Source organism: Gavialis gangeticus, unplaced genomic scaffold (assembly GCF_001723915.1).
Source record: "Gavialis gangeticus isolate Ggan-Ray unplaced genomic scaffold, GavGan_comp1, whole genome shotgun sequence".
Lineage (NCBI taxonomy): Eukaryota > Metazoa > Chordata > Crocodylia > Gavialidae > Gavialis > Gavialis gangeticus.
Genome location: NW_017729003.1, coordinates 1,266,766 through 1,280,214, shown reverse-complemented (window position 1 = coordinate 1,280,214; position 13,449 = coordinate 1,266,766). Strand labels below are relative to the sequence as shown.

At 43.9% G+C, this 13,449-nt stretch overlaps 1 protein-coding gene across 4 annotated transcripts in view; it reads left to right on the top strand.

Annotated features, from left to right (window-relative positions):
- The first annotated feature begins 6 nt into the window (after positions 1-6).
- LOC109290931 (bifunctional 3'-phosphoadenosine 5'-phosphosulfate synthase 2) overlaps positions 7-13,449 on the top strand; it is a 127,122-nt gene continuing 113,679 nt past the window's right edge. For 3 of the 4 annotated variants that reach the window (XM_019507756.1, XM_019507755.1, XM_019507754.1), the window contains exons 1-3: positions 7-220; positions 1,834-2,031; positions 3,703-3,800. In XM_019507756.1, the coding sequence (XP_019363301.1) occupies positions 43-220; positions 1,834-2,031; positions 3,703-3,800 (474 nt within the window). In that variant the 5' untranslated portion in view covers positions 7-42. Of the gene's footprint in view, positions 221-1,833; positions 2,032-3,702; positions 3,801-11,633; positions 11,768-13,449 lie in introns of all 4 variants that reach the window. The other variant, XM_019507757.1, reaches the window with a different exon arrangement.

Below are 13,449 nucleotides of genomic sequence, written 5' to 3'. Positions count from 1 at the left end.
GCGCAGCGCCTCGCCTCCTGGGACCTGTGGTACCGGCCCGACATGGACGGGCGCTTGGCCGCGCAGGGCCGCCGCGACATGGAGTACCTGGCCCGGCGCCTGGCCGCCCGCTTCCCCGCCCTCATCTCGCCGCGCCGCCGCGCCGCCTTCCTCAGCAGCTCCAAGCACCGCTGCGTGGAGAGCAGCGCCGCCTTCCGCCAGGGGCTGCCCCCTGCCCCAGGTGAGGGCGCCCTGCCGAGGTGGGGCCCCCTTCTCGCACCCGCCTTCCCCGGGGCACCCAGCTGTACCCTTCCCACAGCCCCTTCACCCTGCTGTGGCGCTGGGACATAAGGGCCGTGCTGGAGGTGATGTCTCCCCTTCTGGCCTTGTCTGGCTGGCTGGACCCAGGTCTTGGGGCATTGGTCAGAACTTGGTCCTAGGGCAGGCGAGCAATAAAGTGTACAAGCAGAGGCAAGGCAAGGCCTTGTGCGTCAGCTGCAGTCTTTCAGCCTAAGAGTGTAGCTGGGCTGGGGCCAGAAATGATGCGAGGGGCAAGGATTTCCTAGGGAAGTCTTATCCCACCGTCTGCATCATTGGGATAGTTGATCCAATGCAAGAGACCCTTGAGTCTCAGTAATCGAACTCAAGCCAGAACTGAGTTTGGTTCAACTGCATCTCACTGGGGTGCAGGTGGAGCATGGGTTCTTTTCGTTCTTTGGGAATAGGGTTGAAATGAAAAAATCACATAGGAAACTGGAGGCAAACTAAAATAGGTCACCTGTCTCCTTGTTGCTGTGCTATGGGAGGGGGGCAGTTATTTGGGCCGGAGGGCCATTTAGGGAGTTTTGGTGAATGGTTGCGTGTGGGATCAGCACCTGCTCTCCCCACCAGCTCACCAGAACTCTCTAAGTGGCTCTGCTCAGCGCTGGGCTGGGCGGACGAGGAGCGGCATGTGGGAGTGGGCAGTGGGTGGGGCTGTGATGGTGCAGGGCTCGGGCACAGGCCAGAGCCACCATCTGTTCCGTTCCCCTGCCACAGGCACTGTTTCCTTGGGCAGGGGCGTGCAGGGAGTGGATCTCAGCTCTCCCCGGGCCCCTGTTCCGTACTGTCATCACCCAGCAATTCCCAGGGTCTCCATGGAGACTGGCTAGTATCCACACAGTTGGGGCGTGCAGCCAGATGGATGGGGCCGTGGGCAGGCGGGGAGCAGGACTGGCAGATGGAGTTGGGGCTGGGATTTTGGGGTAATGACAGTGGGACTGGGGCCTAGGGCAGAGCCACCATCTGCTCCCCACACACCTCTGCCAGCAGAACCAGTGCTTATTGCAGGGGTGCGCAGGCAGCAGACCGTGGCTCTGCCCCAGGCCCCAAGCCCGCGTTATCGCCACCTCCCTGAGGTCCTGCCTTGGGATCCAGGCCCCATCCCATCTGCCCAGCCACAGGCCCTGCCTATGTGGGTCGCGCTCCTGGTGGTGGGTGCAAGGGGCAGACAGGTTGGGTGCTCAGGCAGCAGGAGCTGGGTCCGGTAGAGCAGCTGCTGCAGTGTCTAGGAAGTAAGTCCAGTTGCTGTGCCACCTCAGCCCCACAGTGGGGCTCAGGCAGTGGGTGTGGGTGTACATGCCATAGCCCAGACTGTCACCTGTGTCTGGGCCTGGTGGGACTGAGGGACCTGCTGCAGGCTGGATAAAATCTCTTGGTGGGCTAGATCCGACTTGCAGGCCATATTTTGCCCACCCCTGGTTTAACAGTTTGTTTCCTTCTGAAATTGCTTGGCTAAGGCTTGGAATTAAATTCCGTAAATTGCTACATTTTTAATAGCTACTATATAGTTGCTCATTTTCTTTTTCCCTTTAGATATGGAGAACCAAGTGCTTGAAATTAATGATAAATTAATGAGGTTCTTTGATCACTGTGAGAAGTTCAAAACCTGTATAGAAGAGAACAGAACAGCTTTGCATCAAGTGGATGCCTTCAAAAATGGTTCCAAGATGCAAAACGTTTTGGAAAAAACTGCTAATACCTTATGTCTACCAGTGAATGAGTTGAATGCAGGTAGAGTACATGTCCTGTGGCTGTTGTTTTTTATTTACATAAACCTCTTTCTAGGTACATCAGTTTGGAAGAGCAGATGTGTTTAATTCTCTTTTGAGGTTTTCGGGAAGATTAATGAAGAGAGTACATGACATCACCAATTGAGTAAAAACAGTTGTTAAAATGTGTTTGTTTTCTGAAACTGGGCAGTGTACACTGACTTAAATATTCTAAAAAATGATAGAATATCAGGTTTAATAGTTCAGTCAAGAATGTTGTTCTGGAAGAAAGAACAAAGATACAAAGGAACCCTGAATTCTGGGTTGATTTTAAGAGATGTTCAGTGTAATAAATAAACCTGTGGGTTAGCAGCTTAATTTACAGAAACAGTTATGATAAAATTGTGTAGCTTTATACTAAGTAAGCTGTTAAATTACATGCATGTTTTAAAAATGAATATTAAGTGGTGAATTTTCAGAAGAAAAGTTAATGTATAAGAAATCTGTAGAAAAATCTTTCCCAGTTAGATTACATGAACTTGGTACAGATCATTTTGAAAAATACAGAAATTTATTCTTTATGGGGAAAAAAGGCATAGCGCACAGTCTAAAATAATTGGTGAAATGTGATAAGGTATTGTTTACCATCTTCTGCATTACATAAACTTTTATAAAATCTTGTATTTCAGTATGCCGTAGTAAAATACTTGGGTTACTGTTGAAGCCATAGAAATCACAAGCCTTGGATATGTCTTACTATTGCTCATCCTAAGAATATTCAGTTTAGCTGAATTGTTAAGCTAAGGACCACTAGGGTATTTCTCCTTGCAGTCTCTTTTTTTAATTGGGAAATTTTATTTAAGCACATATATATATTAATGATTTTATGAGCTAAATTAGCAACATTTTGTTAAATTGCAGTTTTTTGTTCTACCTGAAACTTTCAAGGATCCTGCTATGTATTACATACCCAGCTGGGGAAAAGCTATAAAACAAACAAAAACCCCCAACATTTTAATTACTATAGTGTAGTAAGAGCATGACTGTGTAAAGATTTCCTGAACTGAAATATACAGTAATTGGATAATAATTCCAGGTACACTGCATCGGGAGGGAACATTTGAACAGAAAGGAACAGTGGAACAAGTCCTTAGTGCTGCTATTTAACAAGATAGGAACAGAGTTCTTTAGTAGCCTTAGCAGGTCCTACAGTTTCTGCGCTGAAGGAAGCTGATTTAAAGAGGCTAGGGAGTGACACCACTGCTGCCATTTGGATTCTTAAATGAGTGTAAACAGAGGGAGGGGTTTGACTAGCATTGTGCCAATATGAACCTGCCTATTTTGTTATCTAGTCTGTTGCATAATAAGAATAATGCTTACATCAGCAGTTGCAAACTGTTGAACTCATGACTGTTTGGCACGTATGGCTCTATCATGTGAAATGTTTGCAATCCAGGACCCAGTTTCTATAGATGTGCAAATAAGTATCATTTTCATAATGGAACATGAATAGTCCCATTGTGCAAAGACGGTGTCTTAGTATGCATTTGGACTGGTTGTTATCTGTTGGGTATCATTTCTGCTCCTGTCACAATTCCTTCTCGTGGCAGGGAGTGATGATGAGGGGGTGGTAGAGAGCAAGTAATAACTAGTTACCATTTTTCTGACGCTTATTTTTCTGGATTTATTTCAGATCTGATTCAAGTGGCTTTTTTCACCTGTTCGTTTGAGTTGGCTCTTAAGAATGTGACCTCTCCTTGGTGTTCAATCTTTGATGAAGAAGATGCTAAAGTAGGTGTTGAATATATAGCCATGTTAACTTTGAATATTTCTATTTGCTTTTGAGTATTAATGTAAACAGTTTATCACTTACTGCATTTCTGAAAAAAAACAAATCTAAGAATCATTTGGAACAGAGATATTTTTCTCTTTTGCTTTTGATAGGTAACAGATCATTCACACTTCCAAAATAAAGTGTTTTTCTTCCCTGTGTCTAATGAGGCTTGACTATGAATGGACTTGGGGCACTGTAATGTTTGTCTAATACTGAAACAATGAAAAGGTGAAAACTGCTGTTTGATTCTGTTCCACTTTATTATTTAGTGAAGTTGACCTCTGATCCTTAGCTGTATGTTTCAGTACTATTGCTTATAATCAGTTGATAAAGGCATGTAACAATTTAGAACTCAACACTTTTAATCTATGGAAAATATAATTGGTAACAGATGGATGTATCTAAATAGCTAAACATTTAGTTTTTCACTTTTTAGCTTCTCCCAAAGATAAATGACCAAGTTACTCTCAAAAAGGAAAGTTAAAAGGGAAATTCTAAGAAAATGGGAGAATTAAATAAAATAAAATCATTAAATAGCTTTCTGAGATTTGTAAGGAGCTGTATCAAAATATTAGTAATCTTTTAAAACCATTAAAACTCCCATCTAGCTTTATCTGGTAAAATGTTTCTTTGTATACTGTAATGGATACCAAGCAAATAACCATATGTTCTTTGGAGAAAAGATGAAGCCTTAGTGTGAAACAGTTCAAGCACTTCACCATGGAGTATCTCATGCTGTAACCTGTTAGCCAATACTTACAATTTAGGATTATAGTATAGAAAAGTAGAGCTGGATTGGACTTCACAAGGTCATCTAGTCCAGCCCCTTGCTCAAGGCAGGGTCACCCCTGACTAACCATGTGTCTGTCCAACCTGCTCTTGAACATTTTAAGGGATGGAGATTCCACAACCTCTCTAGGAAGCCTGTAACAATACTTGACTACCCTCATAGCCAGACATTTCCTCCTAATCTCTAACCCAAATTTCCTCTGCTGCATTTTGTGGTCATTGGTCCTAGCCCTATCCTCTGTGGCCACAGAGAGAGAGAGGACCATCTCCATCCTCTTTATAATTGCCCTTCAGGTATCTGAAAACTGTTATCAAATTCCACTTCAGTCTTCTCTTCTCCAGGCTAAATAACCCCGGTTCTTTCAGCCTTTTCTCATTATTCTTGCTTTCCAGGCCTCTAATCATTTTTGTTGCTCTCTGCTGGATTCTTTCAATCTGTCCACATTCCTCTTGAAGTGCAGGGCCCAAAAGTAGACAGTACTCCAGGTGAGATTTTTACCAGTGCTGAGTAGACCAGAAGAATCACTACCCTTGATTTGCAAGCAACTCCTGTTAATACAGCCTGGTATATTTCTTGTCTTTCTTGCAACAAGATCACATTGCTACCTTATGATCTACTGTAACCCACAGGTCCTTCTCTGCAGTACTACAGCTTAGCCAGTTATTTCCCAGTCTGTATTTTTTAATGCAATTATTCCTTCCCAAGTGCAGAATTTTGCATTTTTCCTTGTTGAATCTCATCTGGTTGGTTGCAGACCATTTTTCCAGTCTCTCCAGGTCATTCTGGATCCTAGACCTGTCTAGGATCTGCAGATTTGCTAAGCATGAACTCAGTCCTGTTGTCCAAATCATTAATGAAGATGTGGCAGAAGGCCACCGCAAAAACTCTGCTCTGTGACAATTTGGTTAGGATGGGTCCAGCAGAAGATACATACCTTACCCTATCTCTTTAGGTAACCTGAGCTGGATACATTCCTGAGGGAGGGGGGAAACCTGCTCCCTCTGCCTACGTAACTGGCATCATATACTTGAGTGAGGGGCTTGGGCTCCCTGGGGAGCTAGGAACTGCCAGTCTACCCAGCAACTAGTGATGCATTTCCAGTTGGCTGGCTGACCTCAACTGGACCAGGTAAATGAGGTCATAAGGGCTACCCAGGAGGTGGGGGCAGCAGCTATGAGGAGGACTCAGAGAGAGAAGAGCTGGACCATCTGAAACTTGCTCTCTCTCTCAAAACTCATGATCAAGGAACTGCTTGCCTCCAGAGAGAATCTCCACCTGCCTCTGGATGATACTTGTGAGTAAACTACCTGAGATCTAACTAGATATGTAGCTTTCAGTATCTCAGATGTGTGATCAGAGGCTACCCAGCCATGCCAGTTTGCTCTACGAGATTTCTCTGATATTGCTCTACCCTGTACCCTATTCCAGCCCTGCCCCTTGTAACCAATAAAGTTCTCTTTTGTACCTAGCATGGGAGACTTATTGGATGTGGGTCTAGATTATGCCTTGGGGTCCCCTTGGTTCGGCCAACCAAGGGAGACCACTGCGTGTGCTTCCAACTGAGGGAAGCACCCTCAAGTGCTTGAAGTTAATCAGGTACCCTCGAGGGCTACTAGGCCTGTGTTATCCAGGAGACACAGAACCAGAATCAAGCCCGGTCCTGGGTGGTGGCATTTTTTACCCCAGGCTGGCAGGTGTGCTCCAGGAAGGGGGTCAGCCAGATGTGAGGCAGCCTCAGGGAGGCACTCAGAGCCTGGAAGGTGGTCGGGCGCAGTGAGGTGTGTAGCTCAACGCAGGAGCACCGCCTACTGGCTCACCACAGAAGATATTAATTGATACGAGACCCAGAACTTATCCCTGGCAAACCCAACTTGATACCTCTTGCCAACTAGACATTGAGCCATTGATCACAGTGATCCAACCAGTTATGTATCCAAGTTACAGTACTTTCACCTAGTCTGTATTTCTAGAGATTGTTACTGAGAATGCTGTGGGAGATGGTGTTAAAGGCCTTGCTGAAGTCAACTCTATCACATCCACTGCTCTGTGCTTCTGCAGAGTGCATCATTGTTTCATAGAAGTAAATCAGGTTGGTCAGGCATGACTTGCTTTTGGTAAATCCATGCTGCTTTTCCTGATCAACTTACTCTCCTCCAAGTGCTTCACAATAGATTCCTTGAGGATCTGCTCCATGATCTTTCCTAGTATCAAGGTCAGGCTGACTGGTCTGTAATGCCACAGATCATCCTCCTTTACTTTTTTAAAGGTGGGCACTATGTTTGCCATTTTCTAATCATGTAGGACTTTATCTGACTAGTATAAGGTCTCAAGAAGGATAGCCGATGTGGCTGTGAATTTACCTCAGTGAATTCCTTCAATACCCCAGGGTGCTTCCCATCTGGCCCTGCTAATTAGAGAATCTAGATGCTTTCAGAGTAATCCCTAAACCTATTCTGCCACTACAGTAGGTTGTTTGACTCCTTCCTGGTATTTGCTGCCAGTTGTGCTGGTCATCTGGCACGTGTGTGTGAAGACTGACATTTAAAAAAGGCATTAAATACTTTAGCCTTCTCTCAATTTTACGTAACTAGATCACCTTCTACAATTCCGTACAGGGCTTACGGTTTCTCTGGTCATCTTCTTACTTCAGACATACCTGTAGAATACCTTTTTATTGCCTTTTATGTCCCTTGCCAATTGCATCTCAAACTGGGTCTTTGCCTTCCTAATTTTTCCCTGCATTCCTGTGCAATACTCTTCCCTATTACTGAGACCAAATTTTCACTTTTTAATAGGATTTCTTTTTTGAGTTTTAACTCCCTGAAAAGATTGTTGTCTAGCCAGACTGGGCTGCTGTTGCACTTACCATTCTTTTGATGCATTGGGATATCTCACTCCTACACCCTTAAAAGGGCCTCCGCTCCTTTTTTTCCCCTTCAGACTTGCCTCCCAAGGGATCCTGCCCACCAGTTCCCTGAGTTTAATGTCTGCTTTTTTTGAAGTCCACTGTTTCTTATTTTGCTGCTCTCTTTCCTTCCTCCCCTTAGGATCTCAAACTGTCATTTCATGATTGCTATTACGTAGGTTACCTTCACATTCTCAACTAATTCTTCCCTGTTTGTGAGCAGCAAACTGCAAAGAACTCCCCTTCACTCTCTCTTCCTCTCTCCCTGTGTTGGTCTGTACTACCTGTATCAAAAACTTATCTCAGATATACTCCAAGCAGTGCACAGGCAGTTGAGCAAATGCTGTTTCCCTCCCAGAAGGTATTGTGGTAATTAGTCCCCCATGAGAACCAGGTGCTGTGACTTGGAAGCTTCTGTCGGTTCTGTTAAAGAGAACCTTGTTCACCTCTTCTTCCTGGTGTGGTGGCCCATAGCAGATGCCCACTATGATATCCACCCTGCTGCTCTACCCTATGGCCTTTTCCCCAGAAGCTTTCAACAAGCCTACCTTCCACTCCCTCTTCTTTTCCCTCAATAAAAGAGGCACTTGAATCAGCAGAAACCTTGGACCACTCAGGAAATCCCCATCAGATTTTGACTTTCCAACATCCGCTGTCTCTAACCATAAATTTGCACTTCGCTGTTTCTTTCAGCAGCACATAAATGTCCCAGCATTTTTAAGGAAAGTTTTTAGAGAAATGTATGAATTTTGTTTCATGCTAGATTTGTTTCCTGTCAGTTGCTTCAGCATAAGTGCCTCTTGAAATCTAAAACTAATATTCAGATTTTCAGCAGTGCAGATCCTGATGAAGCACCATGGGTGACGCTTGTTCTGCATCTACAGTGGTGGTTATCAATTTTCTTGGACTCTGCACCCCTCCATAGCTCTTGTGAATTGAGTGGCACCCAATTTAAAAAATGAATTATATATATTATAGGTGTGTGGCAGTAGGGGTAGAGTTTTGGCCAGACAGGGACTGAGCCTGAACCTACACTTACTTATCTCCGCATCTTATGTTGTGCATCAGAACCTGACAGCACCCCAGGGTACTGTGGCACCTTGGTTGAGAATCAATAGTTAAAATTAAAGGAGAACAATCATGAGGGAAGCTCCTCATTAAGTAAACACAAAGCTTGTTTCAAGGGTTTCAGTGAAACGTATATATAAGGTTTTAAAATAGTCTTGCAGAAGCATAAACTTGCTTGACAAGCCTACCTGCTCGAGTTAACTGATGGTGATGGCCTACTTTGAGACTTATTGTTTCCTGGTTTTACCTTCATAACTTTCTATGGGTCTTGTAGAATTGTTTATGCTGAGCAAGTCCAAGGGGTTTTTTTTTTCTTTTAAAGAGCTGAATATATGTCTAATGGATTATCCTTTTCCTGCTCTTCCTCTGAGGCTGTAGATTTTTCTTATTTGGGACATTATCCTTTTTTTGACATCATGATGGATTTACTATTCTAGGTCTGCAAGTCTTGCAAGAGGAAAGGAAGTAAAAAGTAAATTGATACGTGTGAGCATGTGACCAAGGGACAGCCTTTTAAGGAAAGGTTTCACTCTGGGCCCAGACCTTTTTGTGGCTTTGAGCTTGTTTTTTTCACTTTATTTTTCTTATCTAAATCAGGGCTGTTCAACTGGCAGCCTGTGAGGGGCCAGCATGCTGCATCTGGTCGATGAGCAGTGGGACGGGTGGGGAGAGGTGTGCTGCATGGTGTAGCCCGTGTAGTAGGGGGACCATGCACTGCACTAAAGTTGGATAGGTCTGGTCTAAATCATAAGACAGCTGTATTACAAATCCTGCATAATTTATGTTGAGATCTTTGGATAAAAGGTGCCAAAATTTACTCATTGCTTCAAAAAACCATTACATTGGAGTGGGAAGAATCCCTTGTGATGTTGGTGATTAAATGTTCTAGCATTAAAGTTGGCCTCAAATGTATTTGTTGAGAATTATGTGCTGGTCTGAGCTATCTGACGGTGGTCAAAAGGACAGGGGTTTTCGGCATATTTGACAAAAGTAACATACCCTTTCTGGATCTTGCTGGTAATTTTCCTTCCTCCTTCCTGCAATGGTGGTTAAAGCTTGGCGTATCTTTAGACACAGAGGGGGTTGGAGGCTTTATAGATGACAGTGACACACACCATAGTTGTGTGTTTTTGTAGTTTTGCAAATAATCTGATTCTGCTTAGACTTGGGAGCTGGTAGTGTCAGGTGTCTCTCGATAATGCTAGTTCTTAACTGCTTTTGATGTCTGATCAATTTGGAGAAAGAATAATCCTTTTTGTTTACTGTTTGTCTTTTGAAGAGATTAAAACTGTTTTAAAAATCCATGTATTACTGAGGCTTCTGCTGTGCACCTGCCTTCAAAAAGCTGCTCTGATTTGACCAACTTCAATAGGCTTTGTGATTATAGAACTGAAACTCTGGACACGCACAGAATTGTCATTACATTGATAAACACCTATGCATCTCTTGCTTTTTTTTCCTGTCAGTCTCATGAGTTAATCTGGTTGGAGGAATAGTCCAATAATATTGCTGACAGTTGTTTGAATGATTTGTTTTCATTCCTGTCAAACCGGAAATCTTGCTGCTTAAGTAGAAGTGGTTGATACGCAAAGGGCTCCTCATTTGTGATTTCATTTAATTGGCTTTAGTCAATGGAAAAGTGATGGGTCGAGAATCTTGTTACCACTTTGGACAAAGCCCTTCCTAGATCTTCTGCAAGTTTATTCCAGTTATGCAGCTACACAGTTTATACCCTTATTTATCTCATAATGACTTTACAAATACAGCCATCTTTGTGACCTTGGTATCTTATTACTAAGCATAAATTACCTGCATCTTTAGAGCACTGCAATATAATAAACACTATTTTAGCATAGCTCAAGTATTTGGGACTTCAACGGGCATATGAAAAGCACTTCATCTGTCAACATCTTAAAACCTGAATTCACACACTGGGTATCAGGCAGAGTTGTCAACTTGTGCAAGCGACCACAAATATTTTATAAATCAAGGGGCTATTTTTGTCTGTGTCCTTTTAGCTCAAGATGCATAGAAGAGGTGTGCATTTCTTTAGTAAACCATCCAAACTTGCCTGTTTTTGCCCAAGAAAACTATTAGTGACAGACAAGTGCATTTGTGTTCTTATTTAGTCTGTACACAGATGTCTCATTTGAGGTGGTCTTGATTTGTCCCAGGTGTTGATGTGGATCAAAATAGGAGGAGTGCAGCCCTTTATATGCCCTTTCAAGCTGCATTTGCTGCTCCAGTACAAGTAAATGGTAAGGGAGAGCATATGGCCTGACAGACTTGTCCCTGGAATGAGCCACAAGTGAGTTAAATTAGCTGGAATTAGTTTAGACAAGGGGTGTCAAAAATACAGCCTGCAAGCCATATCCAGCTCTGGCTCCCATAGTCCAATCCTTGGTAGTGGCCTTGAGTCACATTGATCTGGACTGGCCGTGCAGGCAGGGCCTGGGATGTGCATCACATGATGCCCATTCTGGCCACTCCAGGAACTGTATCACATGCAGCACCTGTCCCTGGTACCCCAGGGCACGCACCATACATGGCATCTGCTCTGGCCAGTTTAGGACCAGCACTGCATATAGGTCCCACAGGCACAGTCTGTGGCACAGGTCCTGAACTGGTTGGAGCAGGCACCGTGTGTTGTACAAGTCCCAGCTTGGCTGCTCTAGGAGGCATTGTGTGCCATGCGGATTACAGTATGGATGCTGGATCTGGCTTGGGTTAGGCAGGGTGGGGTCAGTGGACCCGTTGGTTTTATCCAGCTGGTGCACCTGCCCTATGTCACTCATCCAGCCTGTGGGGACAAATGAGTTTGACATCTCTTACTTAAACACACACTTGGGAGAAGTGTTAACATGTTTTATCTGACCTACTTCACAGATACTTGAAGTGGGATGATCAGTGTGAATGTGTAGGATCTGGGCAGAAAAGGAGACGTGCAACAGCTGTTTACAGCCTTAAAAATAAATGTGTTGTATTTTTGTGAAATAATACAACTTTAAAAATATGTATGATTTTTAGGTACTGGAATACCTGAATGATCTAAAGCAGTATTGGAAAAGAGGATATGGCTACGATATCAACAGCCGTTCTAGCTGCATTTTATTTCAAGACATCTTCCAAAAATTGGACAAAGCAGTGTCAGAGAGTAAAAGGTAAATTAACAGAATGAGCTTTAGTTGCATATTTTCTGTTCTTAAGGTTAGCGCAAGGAACAATCAAAGTTTTGGATAACAAGGAAAATTATGCTTTTTACTTGCGTTAGAAGTAAGTGAGCCCTAAAGTTAGTTTGAGCTCACTTACGATTCTCAAAGGACTGTTTCTTCCCTACATTATGCTTGTCTTAATACTTCAAAGTACATTTTGTTTTGTTGGAAATACTTGTGAACAGAAATTTATCCAAATGTTTTTGTGCTGTGGAGACGGACTCTTTTTTCCTTTGTAACTACCTTAGTCTCTCCTTTCCAAAAATAGTGGAATGACCATATTTCAAATGGTTTAAATTGTTGACTTTCTTGGCTCAGGGAAAAGCAAGTCATAGTCTATATACCACAGTTAAAATTTTAAGGGATTACACCCAACATTTATTAAAGCATTTGGTATGTTAATTTATTTTAACTTATTTGGAAAACCTGTTATATTCAAAACAATATTTTTAAAACTCATTAAAGCATGGATTCTGAGGCCAGAAAGAAATGTGCAATTATCTAGTCTGGTGTCCTATGTACACAGGTCATAATTATTTTTTTCCAGTACCCGGGTTAAAGCATTTTATCTATAAAGGCACCTAATCTCATCTTAACAACTCCAAGTAATGGTGAATTCACAGTCTCCCCAAACTATTCCAGTGTTTTCATTACACATCAAGGAATTTTTTTTATCTTCTAAGGTTGAATGTCTTGAACTTTGGCTTCTAGTCATTGCTTTCTATCATACCTTTATGAATTAGAAAATCCCCCATTCCTAGTACTCTTTTCTGTGTAAATGCTATATGGTTGGTGACCAAGTTGCTTCTGAACTTTTTGATATACTCAACTGTTTGAACTCCTTTATGTTGTATAGCTTGTTTTCAACCCATTTGACTTGCTCCTAGTAAGTTGTTTATTATCCAATGTGATAGGATGGTAAAGTAGATTTGTATGTGATGGCTTATGATTCACTGTTTGGGTTACAAATGCTACAGGGAGAGGTGTAGTAGATTTTAGTATATCTAGAGCAGGGGTGGGCAAAATACAGCCCACAGACCGGATCTGGCCCACGAGGCCATTCTATCCAGACTGTGGGCCCTCTAAAAAAATTTACAAAAATTAATATTTATCTGCCCTTGGATCCTGTCAAAAATGACAGGAACCAAGGGCAGTAGGACTCAGGGGAAGCCCAGCGGGCTCCCACAACAGCAGGGCCCGCCTGGCCCCCCCAAGCCAGAAGCCCCAAACGCGGTTTCTGGCCTGAGACGACATGGCTGCCCCACACTGGAACCACAGGTAAGGGGGAAGGTGGGGAAGACAGGGGAGGACCCTGGGCATGGAAGGAGCCCAGGGAAAAGGGGCCCAAGGAAAAGCTGAGCGTGGGGGGGTGGGGAAAGCGGCCCCTAGCCCAGCCTGTGCCCGGTGCCCCGCGCTGCAGCCACTTGTAGCCGGCATGGGGCTGCCTATGCCTGCTCTGGACAGCCCCACGCAGGCTGCGAGCAGCTGCAGCAGGGAGCACTGGCCATGGGGCAGGCGAGGGGCCACTTCCCACTCCTCCCCCATGCTCAGCTTTTCCCCAGGCTCCTTCCTGGTGTGGAGAAAAGCGGCCTCTCGCCCACCCCGTGGCTGGCATCCTGCATTGCAGCCGC